Here is a 16,696-nt window from a genome sequence, read left to right on the forward strand (position 1 = left end):
GGTTATTCTCTAGCTCTTCCACCTCCACGGCCGGCCTTTGCCTTACGAAAAGTATTTTTTTTTGTAGGATATTAACTATGGTATGCAATGAACAATAAACCGACACGACAGTCGGACAGGAAAGTTAGGCATCATAATAAGAGGCCATTTTCCTAAAAAAAAATTTAAAAAAAAAGGTATTCTTTCAATTACTTGCTTATTTGAAAATCTCACCACGTTGCTTAAATATGCGCATGCATGCATGCATGTATATATGTTTAGGACTTTGCAATTTCAACAGAGTCTCTACAAGAAACTACACCAGGGCAAACATTCTCAACAGCAGACTTGATGTTATCAATAACATCGAATCCGCCAGCCGAGTTCCGATATATGGTATTGAGGTTAAAAGAGGGGTTATAATTCTTGAATTGTAATTGGTAAGCTGTCTAACCTTTCCATATATGAGCATGTGGTGAATCTCCTCATAGAACCTTGTTTTTGCTATAAAAAAGATGTATAAATCTTGAGGTTGTGCAATCTTTTTCTGTGAACATTGTAGTGTAATTTTGAGTAGTAAGCTTCATAATATTAAGTGATTTATTTCATTTTGTCATGTTGGGCAATAAATGAACCCTTTTAACTTTGATTTGTTTAAATTGTACTTATTGTCAATAATTGTGTCATCTAAAGAACTTTCACTAATAGGTTTATGTTTTAGGTTGAATTCTTGAAAGATATTGTAGCCAACAACATACCTACAGCAGGGGAGAAACTAGAAATTTTTTTTAGGAGGAGTCTAAATTAAATTGTAATTTTTATAATAATAAAAATGTAATTTTATCATTTTAATAATCTATATCTTTATAAATTTTAAAGGATTAAATCAAATTTGTATATTTTTAAGAGGTAAAAGTGCAATTTTATCTTTAATAATTTAAAGTTTTAAAGAAAATATCAAACACTTAAAAATATATGGAGTTTTAAATTTGAACTATGAAATTATAATTATCATTTATTTAATAACAATTTTCCATTTAAATTCAAATATGAAAATTTTTAGTAATCCTTTTCAAAAGTCGAGTTTAAACATAAAAATTGACCTGGCTCAATTTGGCTCAATCCAAAGTATTAATTAAGATTTAAGATGCTTTTAAGTCAACAAATTAAAGCTTCCATGTTGAAATTAATTAAGGGAATGTTAACAAGAAAAAAGAATGCTTCATGTGCATATTTGATCATTTAATTATCTAAGCTTTAGCTTATACTATAAAAAGAAAGTTTGATGGGTGTCTTTGTTTTAACAACATACAATATCATTGGTCTACTTGATTTTTTTTTCTTTTATTATTATTATTTTGTTTTTTAAATGTAAATTTAAATTTAAATTTTTATCCAAATATTTACATATTTATATTTCAATTTATCTCATTTTTTTATATAATTTATAAAAAAAGTAGTTTAATTTGAATTTTACTTTGCCTCAAAAAAATTTCAAATTTTCTTACTTAAAATATTAAAATAGTTATTATTTAATATACATAAAAAGTAAATTGATGTATAGTATATATTTTAAAATATTAATTACACTATCACCGGGTCTGCTTATATGTAAAATCCTTGCCCTTCTTTAAACAACAAATTGCGGGTAGTACACGGCAATTCTGATTATTAAAATTAATAGTCACTAATTTTGGGAGTTAATTAAGATTAAATCTATAAATTTCAATTAACATATTTTATCGTCTTTACCAAAGTAAACCACTCAAATATATTAAAACTAAATTAATTAAATTTTATAGTAATTAAAATTATTAAATGTAATGAAAAAGTGTCGATTGGGTCAGGGGTGAAGTTAGAAATTAGATTGTACTTTTTACGATAATAAAAATATAATTTAACCATTTTAATAACATATATTTTTATAATTTTTAAAAGATTAAATCAAATATTTATCATTTTAGGGGATTAAAGTGTAATTTTATCTTTATTAATTTAAAATTTTAAAAATTTTAAAGGGCCTAAATGGAATTTTTTTCATTTTAGAGAGATCGCCAGTCCTCTAACTATGCCCCTAGATTAAGTCTTAGCTCAATTGGCATGAATTGTTGCCAATGCAGGAGGACATAAATTTGAGTGGGCTGAAGCGCATTATCCTCATATTTGTTGGTTGAGGAGGGATTATAAATAGTTCTAAGCATTGTGTCAAAAAGAGCATATAGATATAATCAGAACTTATAATGAGATTATTTAAAAAATATATATAACAATAAAATGATATTATTGAAAGATTTGTTTTTAAAATCGAGAAAGCAAATTCACTTATTACACTGTTTATTTGTATTTATATCGTCAACGAAACATTTGAAAAAGTTTTCAAATTTGCAATTAAATCCACTTGCTTATTTTTTTTAAAAAAATGAAAATTATTAATTTTTGAACAATGAGGATTATATTTAACATACAGCTAATATTGTATATATATACACCACTAATAGTTTCTTAATTAAATATTTTTTTTGAAATAATTTATTTTTATTATTTTTCGTTTACAGAATTTGACATTGAACCCTAAAAAGTTTAATATTTTTAAATAATGAGTAATTCATAAAACAAATTCAACTATCTAAAGACCACATGAGGGGTTTTTTACACAAATAGGGTGAAAAAAAAAATCTACTGAAATAGAGTGTCAGAAAAAGTATTTACCAAAATGGGTTACTTTTTCATTGGAGCCTATTAGATAGGCGTCAATGAATAAAAAAATAATAATTTTTTTTTTGAATAAAATATAATTAAATATTTTCCCGGGTCAGTATATAACCCGTATAATACATAGTATTGGCGCCTATCTCAAAGGCGCCAATGGTGGTGCCATCTGGGAGGCGCCATTATTGGTGCCATACTGAGAGGCGCCAATGCTCTGATTTTTCCCTATAAATACCCCCAACACAGACATAAATTTTACTAGAGAAACGGAAGAAATAAGAAGGAAGGAAGCAGAAGAAAAGAAGGAAGGAAAAGAAGAAAAAAATAAGGTATTTTGGTTTATTTCTTTTTAAATAGAATGTAGAGTCTTATTAGTAAAATAGTTATTAAATTAGCAAAATAGTTAATACAATATAATTTAATTCAGCAAATAACATGAATATCAAATAAAAATTTTATTACCATCTCATTAATAGTACTTGATATGTGATTATAATTATTAATTAGAGAACACATTTCCTGCAAATCTGCAATCAAAAAAATGAATTCAGTTAATTTGTTTTAAAAAATCAATAATTACTGTTAAATAAATACAAAATCAAATAAAATTAAATTATATAAAAGTTACATTATATAAAAATTAAATGAGTTAACAACAACTATATGATTAAAAAAGTCAGTTATAATTAAACTTTTAGTAAAATGATTTTTAATTCTTTTATAATTAAACTTTTAATGAAATGATTTTTAATTTTTTTATAAACTTTATATGTTAAACTCACCAAATACTAAACTAAACACAACAACTTATAGCTTAATCCTAAATTACTAATAAATTAAATTTTAAATAATTACAAACACAAAATTTATAACATAATCCCAAATTACTAACAAATTAATTATAAAATAATTACAATATTCATACAAAAATTACAATATTACAATATATCCCGACATTACAATATTCATACAAATTACAAAATTACAATATTCATACAAAAAAATTGCAATATTCATACAAAATTATAATATTCATACAAAAAAATTACAATATTCATACAAAATTACAATATTACAATATTCATACAAAAAAATTGCAATATTCATACAAAAAAATTACAATATTCATACAAAATACTAATCCAAAACTATAAATATAAATTTAATTATAAAATAATTACAATATTCATACAACATTACAATATTCATAAAAAAATTACAATATTCATATAAAAAAATTAGAATATTCATACAAAATTCTAATCTAAACTATAAACAGTATATATAGATAATTTATAATTAATAATTAATAACAAAAAATTCACAATATCTTCTAAAAAATTCACAAATTATAAACTTTTTAAATTATAAACAAAATTATTTACTAAAAAAATACATTACCTTTTTTTTTTCTTTCTTCTTCTTCTCCTTCTCTTCTTCTCCTTTCTCTCTTTTTTTTTCTCTACCGTGTGGCATGTTGGGACCATTTACATTTACTTATAGGCAAAAAAAAACATACATGAAGGGACAAAACATGCTGTTGGTGCAGCGGTGGGCAGAAGGCCACCATTGGCGCCTCTCTATGAGGCACCTTCATTGGTGCCTCTCTATGAGGCACCTTCATTGGCGCCAACCTGATAGGCGCCACCCGACCTGACCCGTTGCCCGTATTTTGACCCGTATTTTTTTAAAAAAATTATTAAAAAAATATTAAAAAATATTTTATTCAAAATTTTTTATTATTTTTTATTCATTGGCGCCTATCTAATAGGCTCCAATGAAAAAATAACTCATTTTGGTAAATACTTTTTCTGACATCCTATTTCAATAGATTTCTTTTTTTTTTCACCCTATTTATGTAAAAAAACCCCACATCAGCAAACCTAATTTAAAATTCTGAAATAGTTTTAATATACCAACAGTCAACTCACTTCCCTTAAATCTCGTAATTGATGTATTTATAGTCAATTATTATATATATATATATATCATATTTTTTAATCTAATAAACACATCAAAAATTGCGTTTATTTAAAATTTTAATTATAAAATATAAAAATCATTTTTATTTAATTTAAAATCATGTTTAAAATTAACTATAAATTTCCATAAAAGTAGCATTTTCTAGTTGTTTGTGGATCAACGAATTAAATTAAATGAATCCTCGTACATCATGTTAAAAATAAAATAAAATGAAGGCAACAAAATTGAGTTTATTGATTTAGATTCTCAAACTTTAGATTGTAACATAAATCTTATTTTATATTCCATTCTATAGATAAACAATGGACAACATGTATCCCTTTCTCTCATTTTCTTTTTCTTGCTTCTTTTCTCTTCGCCTTCATCTTTGTTTCTCTCACAAAATATTTTTCCTCCATACTTGAGAGCATGCATGAATGTCCAGAGAAAGGTAATTGAGCAGTTTTAAAACTCGTGGTCAACGTCTACCTCTTAATGAGCTTACAGAACGCAAATAATTAGTGGGTTTGCTCCCATAGATGCCTTGGGAAAAAAAAAACAATTTAGTGGGTTTGCTCCCATAGATGCCTTGGAAAAAAAAACAATAGATATAATAGACATTAGAGAAGTATAAAAACATGGATTGTCCTATCTTAACCGATTGTCGAGGGTATGATTCTCGCTTTGGGTATTGAACAGTTTTAAAACTCGTGGTCAACGTCTACCCTCTTAATGGGCTTACAAAACACGAAAAATTAGTCGTTGGGTTTGCTCCAGTGGATACCTTGGAAAAACAAGAAAAAAAAACAAAAAATATAATAGACATTAGAAAAGTATAAAAACATGGATTGTCCAATTCAAAAATATTTTAAGGATTTAAAATTTATTACTAAATAGTACATTTCTAAATAGTTTACTACTCGACTTACATTATTTTTAAAATTTAAATTCAAATTTTGAAATTTTAGTTCCTAAACGTTACCTTATTATTTCGGGATACTAAAAAGACAAAAAGACATATATATGTATAGGCTTCTCCTTTTACTTTATTTTATTTAGACTCATAGAATGCAATTATATATGTTCACTTTAAAATAAGATGCTTAATATTAGATAAGCTTTTATTTTAGTTTTCTTTGATGAGGAGAAAACACTAGGAAAATGAGAATTTTTACCTTAGAAATAAATCATAGCACTCACAATTAAAAAGAAGTGAGAATTATTTGGTTTTGTGAAGTAAAGATGGTAGATGATATGGTTGAATATTTGATTGTGTATTGGGGGAATTTAGGGCAAAATGTGAAGTGATTGCACGTGAAAAGGCAGAGTGTGAGCACATGCTATTCTGTGCCATTGAAGGATTTATAGTTACCTCATGTTGGGAGGGGAGACAAAAGGTACATGTGATCATCCCCATATAGGTTAATTAATAGAGATTTCTAAGAATTAAAGCATGTAAATAATATCTCCTTCTTCAATAAATAGTTTGCTTTATGTATGTGAATTGAATCTCATCATTTGTTAAAAAAATAAAATATATTGGTAAAATAAGATGATCTGTGGGAGCGAAAAGTCGAGGGTCAAAAGTTTGAATAAGGGGACCATGCCGCACAAATAGAATCTGTATAGAATTACATCTATTTTATTTGATATTGATTAGAAAAGAGGTTTTCAATCTTTAAATAGATGTAGTCGAAACTCTTCTTGTATCATACATTTTTCAACATTGGTGATTTCTCCTTTGCCCGTAATTTTTACTCGAAAGGGTTTCCACGTAAAATCTATATATTCTTATTTTTCTAATTTTACGATCATCCAATTGTCATTATCTACGTCTATTATAACACTTTACTTACTTCTCTTTCTTTGCCCTCTAGTGGATGATTAATTGTTGTTATATGTTTCCAAATACTAAAAATTTTAAGGATGTTATTCACATTATTAAATCTTAAAATTTTCTTTGGACATTTTTAAAAATTGCAAGATGGTTTTAAGTCTAACTACAATTACCCCCTTCCTCAAGGGATTTTCATTTTTTATAATTTTTATTTAATTAATAAACTTAGTTTGAAATAAAAATTATTAAAAATGTTTCAACTATAATATTTGTTTAAATTTTTAATAGTGTTTAAAGTTTCAAAAAAAATTATTATTTATAAATTCAAAGTTGTGACTTCAAAGAAATTAAAGTTGTGTAATTTAATTATTATTTTATTTTTTTACACTTAAAAAAATTTATTACTACTTAAAAAGAAAATTGTTTAAAAAATTCATGGTAATTGAAATAAATACAATTTAAGTGTGTTATTCACATCTATTAAATTTTGAATTTTGGGGACATTTTGAGAAATTACAAGATGGTTTTAAGCCTATCTAGACTTATCCCCTGCTTTCGCTGGGTATTTTATTTTATAATTTTTATCTTTAGATTATAGTAATATTAATATTTGATTATTTATGAAAATAAAATGGTATAATGATTTATTTGACTTTTAAACTTTACAAAAAAAAGTCATTTTAGCCCTCCATTTAATTTTTTGCTTCTTATAGCCTTTTAACTTGCATAATTTGTCAAATCACCCTAAAAATGAATAAAAATTTAACAGTTGTTAACTTTGCTGATGTGACATACATATGGATCGCCACGTAAATGCCACCACATTAGCAATTAAATAATTTTTTAAATACAAAAACTTCAAAAAAAAATTAAAATTTTAAAAATCATTAAAATGTTATAAAATATATATTTTAAAATATTTTTTAATTTTCTTAAAATTATTTAATTTCTAACTTGACATACACTTGGACTTCCACATGTATTCCATGTCTGTAAAGTTAATAGATTAACTTTTTCATCTATTTTTGGGTGATTTGACAAACAATACAAATTCAATAACTAAAAGAGAAAAAATTAAATGAAAAACTAAAATAACTTTTTTTTTATAAATTTGGAGGGCGAAATAATTCATTATGCTAAATTAAATTTATTTTAACTATTTTAATTGAATATGAATTTTAAGTTCAGTTGCGAGCCAACATAAAGATCAATCCCTTATACAGATATGTACATATATAATTTTAGTGTAAGGGTCAATTAAGAATACCGAAACTATATGTGAGTAATTCCCTTAGATATACATCATCTTAAAATAAATTAGAAATTAGAAAAGAAAACCCTTTTAAAAATTAGAAAATCTTAGATGTAAAAGTGAGATTTTAATTTGGTGAGTATTTAAATTTGTAATAATTTATTGTATGAGGTGCTAAGATGTGAATTATTTCTTTAGGTAAAATCCTGTAAACATAGAAAAACCGAACTACATAAACATATAGTGTGTTTATTGTTATTGTTGATCAGTACCTGAAGGTGTTGGCACTGATTTTGGCATTGCTAAATTTACTTAAAACTATTGTTCCAAATATTGTATGTTATATTCTTACTCTGATACATTTAAGATGAACTCCAAATTTTTCTTTGGATAAGTTTAAAAGCGAATTGATAAAATAGTTTAATCCAATTTGAGCGGGTTAAATATGGGTCGTGATTTGCATTTAGTGAGAATGGGCTTGGATTAAAAGCTGCATAAATAAGATTCCACACCACAATAGTACTGAGAGAAATAGGGTGCTTCTAATGCTTTTACTTTCTCAGAAACATGACCTAAGCCCTTGAACAATTTGGAAGAAATTAAACATCAAATACACACAACTCCTACTTCATAATCTTAACTGATACAAACAAACAACCATTTAAGGAAACAAAATTTCCACTGCTTTTATTTTCTTATAGTTTAGTTTCCATAGGCAAATGCACAAATTAGTTCACCCTTCTGCAGTTCTTCCTGATCTCCCCACGTGATCCAGTGAGGGGACTAATGTCTCCCATCTTGATCATGGCAGCCACAAAATCCGAATTGAAGGAGCTTGGGCTGTTACCGTAACCGCGAACGATGGAATCCGTGGATCCACCATTGAACAACTGTTGATCAGAGTGGAGAAGTCCTCTTTGACTGACTAGGTTCTTGAAGTAGCTGTTGTCAAAAGATGTTGGAGTTTGGATATCAAGAGGTGCCAAGTTGTTGTCCCCTGAGCCTGTTGTTCTTGGGCAGTTTCTTTGCCTTGTTTGAGCGAAGGAAGCGTCAATGTTGCTCTCATTGTATATGCGAGCCCTGAATGACGTGCATCTCGCTTGTCCAATTGTGTGTGCCCCTGCACAATTTACACTTGAGGCTGTCAGGATCGAATTCCAATTTTTAGAATTAATGTTAGTCAGATACTGGTGTGTTCATATATGTTTCTTTAAGGGTCATGTGTTTACATATGAGTTCAACACGGATACTAGATATAGACACTTCAAAAGAAAATTGAAATGTCAGAACCAAACAAACAAGTGTAATGGTAGGACAGAGAACAAACCAGATAAAGCAACCAAGTCCCTGGTGGAAAAAGTGCCATGTGATGAATCACTACATCCAGAAAGTGAAAGGCACCTTATATATTAACGCTGGAAAAAGTGCGGAAGCTACCCATCTCTATTAATCTAGCTATAGTTTGGCCCTGAAGGCCGAAGGGGGGCCCTTGCCGACTATAAAGCATTTTTTTTCCATCGACACTGAATCACTTGTCAGTTAGTTTCCAAATATGAGTGATCCCAAGTATCCTTATCCTAACCCTGCTCAAGGTTATCCCCCCGTGATGGAACCACCTTCACTGTATGTTGCTCCACCTGCAAAGTCTGGTTGCCTTGATTGGTTTTTCAATGCTTTGAGTTGCTGCAGTGTAATTAGTGACTGCTGCGAAGCCTTCGGGAGCTGATCATCTCTGTAAGTATAATGGAGAAAATGTTTTTAATAATTTATAAATATCAGTGGTTTTTATTTTATTTTGTTGTTGATGTGTCTTTTTTTTATTTTTTATTTTCATGGAGAGAACGGAGCAATTTTCTAGTTGTTTGTGGACCAACAAATTAAATTAAATGAATCCTCGTACATCATGTTAAATAAAATAAAATGAAGGCAACCAAATTGAGTTCATGGATTTAGATTCTCAAACTTTAGATTGTAACATAAATCTTATTCTATAGATAAATAATGGAGAACATGTATATCTTGCCTTTTAAGCACTCTTTGCCCCCTTTCTCTCATTTTCTTTTTCTTGCTTCTTTTCTCTTCGCCTTCATCTTTGTTTCTCTCACAACATATTTTCCTCCATACTTGAGAGCATGCTTGAATGTCCAGAGAAAGGTAAGAAGTAGAAATCTTATTTCTATATCTCTGTTTAATCATTAGAGCTTAGACATATACACATACCTGTAACTTACGTCTTCATTTTCTTCCTTTTACTTTTTCAACTTATTTTTCCCTAATATCAACAGTGACGAAAGATAAATCATAAGAAATAATCATGATGTTGAAGTCACATTATTTTTAAAATTTAAATCTAAATTTTGAAATTTTAGTTCCTAAAGGTTAGCTTATGATTTCGAGATACTAAACAGACAAAAGGCATATATATGTATAAGCTTCTCCCTTATCTTTATTTTATTTAGACTCATAGAATGCATTATATATGTTCACTTTAAAATAAAATGCTGAATGTTAGATAAGCTTTTATTTTAGTTTTCTTTCTTTGATGAGGAGAATGAGAATTTTTACCCTAGAAATAAATCAAGTAGCACTCACAATTAAAAAGCAGTGAGAATTATTTGGTTTTGTGAAGTAAAGATGGTAGATGATACAGTTGAATATTTGATTGTGTATTGGGGAAATTTTAGAGCAAAATGTGAAGTGATTGCACGTGAAAAGGCAGAGTGTGAGCACATGCTATTCTCTGCCATTCAAGGATTTATAGTTACCTCATGTTGGAAGGGGAGACAAAAAGGTACATGTGATCATCCCCATATAGGTTAATTAATAGAGATTTCTACGAATTAAAGCATGTAAATAATATCTCTTTCTTCAATAAATAGTTTGATTTATGATCGAGTTATGTGAATTGAATCTCATCATTTGTTAAAAAAATAAAATATATCGGTAAAATAAGGGGATCTGTGGGAGCGAAAAGTCGAGGGCCGAAGGTTTGAATAAGGGGACCATGCCGCACAAGTAGAATCTGCAAAGAACTACATCTCTTCTATTTGGCATTGATTAGAAAAGAGGTTTTCAATCTTTAAATAGATGTAGTCGAAACTCTTCTTGTATCATTCATTTTTCAACATAGGTGAATTTCTCCTCTGCCCGTAATTTTTACCCAAAAGGGTTTCCACGTAAAATCTGTGTATTCTTATTTTTCTAATTTTACGATTATCTAATTGTCATTATCGACGTCTATTATAACACTTTACTTACTTCTCTTTCTTTGCCCTCTAGTGGATGATTAATTGTTGTTGATGTTATTCACATTATTAAATCTTAAAATTTTCTGGGACATTTTTAAAAATTGCAAGATGGTTTTAAGTCTAACTACAATTACCCCCTTCCTCAAGGGATTTTCATTTTTTATATTTTTATTTAATTAATAAACTTAATTTGAAATAAAAATTATTAAAAATGTTTCAACTATAATATTTGTTTAAATTTTTAATAGTGTTTAAAGTTTCAAAAAAAATTATTATTTATAAATTTAAAGTTGTGACTTCAAAGAAATTAAAGTTGTGTAATTTAATTATTATTTTATTTTATTACACTTAAAAAATTTTATTACTACTTAAAAAGAAAATTGTTTAAAAAATTCATGGTAATTGAAATAATTACAATTTAATTAGGAATTTTGCGGATGATAATAATGATTATGTATGACAGTAAAATTTATTTACTTAGAGATTTAATTAGAAATTTTTAATAGTCGTTCCCCTCTTGACTTGTATCCAACTCAGTCACTGGTTCGAGTGATAAGGAGGTTACAGATTCTATTTTTGGTGATGGAGAAAAAAAATAAGTTGGTTATACTTGAAAGTCCCTAAGTTTTTCCCTACGGTTATCATCTCAAACTTCTGTATCGGGTTTACAAGCCATCCTCTCCAGTGAGGTGGAACTTGAACCTGTGACCGCATAACCACTATCAAGTGGGCTCCCAAGTTATACTCCAAATCATGACCCCATATTAACATCCGTCAACTAGGAGCCCCTTGTTATACTACAACCCGTAATCGTATAAGCACTACGAACTCAAAACCTGATTTGCAATGCAATGGACTTCTAAGGCAATGGTTCTATCTCAACACGACAAAAGAAATGCATAGTTTTCCCAGCGCTTTCGCATCACCGTCAACAGAAATATACCTTTGAGTTTTTCACAATATTGTCTACCTCAAACACAAATACAAACACAAAAAAATCTGCCTCCCTTTATTTCCAACCTTAAAACCTACAACCCAAAAATAAACCCTAAACCCTTAAAAACCTTAACAAAATCTTAAAATTCATTTACTACTCTAAAAATCCTAAACCCAATAAAACTCTAACAAAACCCTAAAAACCTTAAACCCAGTGGAGGAGAGAAAGTGAAAACGCGTTGGGCGCGGTTTCCTACAAAGTCAAATAAAATCTCTTTCAGATAGACGCATTACATTCTCTCTCTAAAATTGATTTATTCCCGTAAATATGCCAAAAATCTGCTTATTCTCTCAATATCTTTTAAAAAAATTGTCACTTTTAGCTAATTCTGGCCATGATGCGCAGTAAGAAACTAGTACTAATTAAAAAACTATATGTGAGTAATTCTTATACATCATCTTAAAATAAATTAGAAATTAGAAAAGAAAACCCTTTTAAAAATTAGAAAATCTTAGATGTAAAATTGAGATTTTAATTTGGTGAGTATTTAAAGTTGTAATAATTTATTGTATGAGGTGTTAAGATAGTGAATTATTTTTTCAGGTAAAATTCTGCAGACATAAAAAAATCGAACTACATAAACATAAAGTGTATTTATTGTTATTGTTGATCAGTACCCGAAGCTGTTGGCACTGATTTTGGCATTGCTAATTTACTTAAAACTATTGTTCCAAATATTGTATGTTATATTCTTACTCTGATACATTTAAGATGAACTCCAAATTTTTCTTTGGATAAGTTTAAAAGCAAATTGATAAATTAAATGGTTTAACCACAAGTATTAGCAGTCACATTCAATTCTCTAAAATCCCCCAAAAAATTTACTATCTCTTCTCCCTAGTCTTTTCTTTCTCTATATTTCTTGCTATTTTTCTTTTAATATAGTTGCCAGGCTTGGTTCATTCTAGCTTAATCCAATTTGAGCGGGTTAATTATGGGTCGTGATTTGCATTTAGTGAGGATGGGCTTGGATTAAAAGCTGCATAAATAAGATTCCACACCACAATAGTAGTGAGAGAAATAGGAATACTTCTAATGCTATTACTTACTGATCAGCAACATGACCTAAGCCCTTGAACAATTTGGAAGAAATTAAACATCAAAAACACACAACTCCTACTACTTCATAATCTTAACTGATACAAACAAACAACTATTTAAGGAAACAAAATTTCCACTGCTTTTATTTTCTTATAGTTTAGTTTCCATAGGCAAATGCACAAATTAGTTCACCCTTCTGCAGTTCTTCCTGATCTCCCCACGTGATCCAGTGAGGGGACTAATGTCTCCCATCTTGATCATGGCAGCCACAAAATCCGAATTGAAGGAGCTTGGGCTGTTACCGTAACCGCGAACGATGGAATCCGTGGATCCACCATTGAACAACTGTTGATCAGAGTGGAGAAGTCCTCTTTGACTGATTAGGTTCTTGAAGTAGTTGTTGTCAAAAGATGTTGGAGTTTGGATATCAAGAGGTGCCAAGTTGTTGTCCCCTGAGCCTGTTGTTCTTGGGCAGTTTCTTTGCCTTGTTTGAGCGAAGGAAGCGTCAATGTTGCTCTCATTGTATATGCGAGCTCTGAATGACGTGCATCTCGCTTGTCCAATTGTGTGTGCCCCTGCACAATTTACACTTGAGGCTGTCAGGATCGAATTCCAATTTTTAGAATTAATGTTAGTCAGATACTGGTGTGTTCATATATGTTTCTTAAAAGGGTCATGTGTTTACATATGAGTTCAACACGGATATTAGATATAGATACTTCAAAAGAAAATTGAAATGTCAGAACCAAACAAACAAGTGTAATGGTAGGACAGAGTACAAACCAGATAAAGCAACCAAGTCCCTGGTGGAAAGTCCAAGAGCATTGAACCTGGAAGTGAGTCGGTTCAAGTTCGAAGTTGGTGGAGGAATGCCATTATTAGCCGCAGACTGGCTAGCACTTCTTGCATCTCTTCTTCCAAGTTTGACAGCCCATTTGGGACCTCCCAACTACAAATAAATAATAACTAAAAATTAAAAAAACAAAAAACAAAAAAAGGGTATTCTTTCAATTACTTGCTTATTTGAAAATCTCACCAAGTTGCTTAAATATGCGCATATATGCATGCATGTATATATGTTTAGGACTTACAATTTCAACAGAGTCTCTAGCAGCAATGGCCAAGATATCAGCACAAGAAACTACACCAGGGCAAACATTCTCAACAGCTGACTTGATGTTATCAACAACATCGAATCCGCGAGCCGAGTTCCGATTCGGGTTAGCATTTTTCTCTCCGGTGAATGAAGATGTGTCGTCGAGTAGCACTGATCCGTCACAACCCTATCATGAAACTCTTATTAACACCATGATAAATCAAGGCACATACTTAGTAGTTACCACTTACCAGAGTACTTGTGTATGAAAGAGAACAAAGTTAAAGTCACTAAGCTAGGCATCATAATATGGTCAACTTTGTCGGTTTCTTTTCTTTTTGTTTTTTGGTTGATGTGCTTTTCGACAGAAGTCAAATAAAGAGGCCATTTTCCTAAAACATTATTACTAGTAAAATGCAGAGGATGAGTTTGAAATTCATTAGAAAATTCTAACTTTACCATCCTACGCATGATTTAGAAGAAGAAGAAGAAGAATTACATTGACAAAGCAGTCGTGGAAGAACAATCGAAGCAGAGAAGCACCCATTCGGGCCTCTTTGTTAATAGCAGAGGTGACAGTGGATTTCACAGTTGATAACAAGTTGGGGCATGATTTTGAGTAAAAATTGGTTGAAAGTTGAGCATTGGTGCTCCCCAATACATCCACAAGGAGAAGCAATGTCAAACAAAACTTGGAAAAACTAGAAGCTGAACCCATTTTAGTATTACCCAACATAAACATGCAACAAATGAAAACGTGTTTGGCTTGGAAACTAACTGTGCCAAACTCACGCCTTTATATACACATATTTCTCCACCCTAATCAAAGCTACCACTCTCGACAGATTACCTAACACGTAGACTCTTCAAATCTGCATGGCACTTTTAACTTTTACGTTCTCAAGTAGGATATTCTGTTTAATTTGTGTTCATATTAATCTAATCAGAAAAAGTAAAGATGAAGACGCGTATTTGTTTGACACTCACTAACGACCTGGTTATGTGTTTTACATCTATTCGTTAATAAGGGGATAGTGTTTTTGGTAGCTAAATTTCTAGGCTTCCCATTCAATAAATCTTTTATGATTTGGTCCACACTTGTGATTAATTACCCCAACTTCTCTTCTACAACAAGCAAACTAAATCCAATGTTTGAAAATTTTTTCCAATTTTTTGCTTCAACCAAAATATGTCAGCACATTTTATGATTTACCTGAAATAGAAATTGTGAAGATGATAAAATAGATTCAGGTCCATAACCTAAGAAATCTTATGTATTATCCTTGATTCACAAAAATATAAAAAATATATATAAATATACTCAAAATAATATTTATTACTTTGTAAAACGAACAAGCTTTTGGTAACTTTGCAACTGAGTTAGGACCCACTATTAATATATAATTAGATTATGGCACAAAAGTTTATGTAACAAGTTTATAAAAAATATTGATATAAAAATCAAATGTATTTGGGTTGAAATGTTAAAATTGAGATAATCAAATTTACGATGATTTTGGTTCAAATCTCATTATTCTCGTCATGTGTATGTATTTTCTTTATTTATCAAAATAAAAAATATAGAAATACCCTCAAAATAATATTGATTGATTTATTAAAATATAAAAAAGTATAAATATCCCCAAAATAAATCTTTTCTTTGTACAAGTAGTGATTTTTTTACTGTTTTACAATTGGGTTACGACCAGTTTAATGAGTGACACCAATCAATCACATTATAATAGCATACAATATTAACAATAACATTAAATAGATAATGAAATGTATGATTTGAAACTAATTAATAATAACACATGAACTATGTAAAATATGTACAATAAAAAATTAAATTAAATTGTAAGTAAAATGAAATTTAAACACATGAATGCATCAGATTAAGAATATTTAATAAATACACTCGTTTATCATGATGTTGTCAGGTGTTTTCACTAATTCTAAGTTGGTGTCAAGTTAATTTGTGACACCATCTTAATCAACAACATTATTAATATATACAATTAATGGAGGTAATAAAGTGTGCATAATAAAATTAAAATAAATATTTAGTTGAGTGGTAAATTTAAAATTTTATCAATGCAATTGGTGCGGGTTCAAATTTCTACATGTGCCCATTTTTTATTATTTTTAAATAAAAAGACTAAAGTACCCTTGAATAATATAACTTATTTTAATTACGAAATGATATTTTCATAATTTTTCTCACCGAAGTAGTTCCAGATTGATTCGTGATACCTACTCAATCAAATGCTTAAATTATAATATAGATATAATAAAATAATAAGAAAAAAATACTTTTATATTAGTTTTATAATTAAAATTGAATAAAAGAATATTTTTGTTCCAGTCCAATTCAAAAAAAAAAAAACTTGTCCCAGATCCTACCTGTACAGGATGGACCTACATAGTCATTGAACCTTTAGACAAGTTTAAAATTTGACAAATTTTTAATGTATTATTTTAGTTTCTATTGTTTTTTCACTTTAATTCTTAATTTTTTAGCTAGATCAAGATTTACAAAATTATTTCTTTCAGTGACTCAAATAAAAGTGACAGA

General features: G+C 29.0%; 1 protein-coding gene and 1 long non-coding RNA gene across 2 annotated transcripts; one reads left to right on the forward strand and one right to left on the reverse strand.

The window, feature by feature from the left end:
• Positions 1-8,830: 8,830 nt before the first annotated feature.
• On the forward strand, positions 8,831-11,005 carry LOC107936188 (uncharacterized). Its single transcript, XR_001694343.2, has 2 exons — positions 8,831-9,473; positions 9,578-11,005. It is a non-coding gene; the product is annotated as an uncharacterized lncRNA (long non-coding RNA).
• Positions 11,006-12,980: 1,975 nt separating this feature from the next.
• LOC107936187 (peroxidase P7-like) lies at positions 12,981-14,889 on the reverse strand. The gene is made up of 4 exons (NM_001327398.2): positions 14,621-14,889; positions 14,117-14,308; positions 13,809-13,974; positions 12,981-13,600 (listed from the first exon to the last, which is right to left on the reverse strand). Exons 1-4 carry the CDS (start codon positions 14,861-14,863, stop codon positions 13,209-13,211), a joined length of 993 nt encoding a protein of 330 aa, NP_001314327.2. The 5' UTR covers positions 14,864-14,889; the 3' UTR covers positions 12,981-13,208.
• Positions 14,890-16,696: the final 1,807 nt, after the last annotated feature.

The sequence above is a fragment of the Gossypium hirsutum genome, chromosome D04, assembly GCF_007990345.1.
Source record: "Gossypium hirsutum isolate 1008001.06 chromosome D04, Gossypium_hirsutum_v2.1, whole genome shotgun sequence".
Taxonomy (NCBI): domain Eukaryota; kingdom Viridiplantae; phylum Streptophyta; class Magnoliopsida; order Malvales; family Malvaceae; genus Gossypium; species Gossypium hirsutum.

Excerpts from the sequence above, each read along its gene's own strand:
- LOC107936187 (NM_001327398.2), bottom strand. The coding sequence starts at position 14,863 with ATGTTTATGTTGGGTAATACTAAAATGGGTTCAGCTTCTAGTTTTTCC. Across the intron at positions 13,975-14,116 it reads CTAGAGACTCTGTTGAAATT|TTGGGAGGTCCCAAATGGGC; the intron begins GTAAGTCCTAAA and ends ATTTATTTGTAG. Across the intron at positions 13,601-13,808 it reads GGACTTGGTTGCTTTATCTG|GGGCACACACAATTGGACAA; the intron begins GTTTGTACTCTG and ends TAAATTGTGCAG.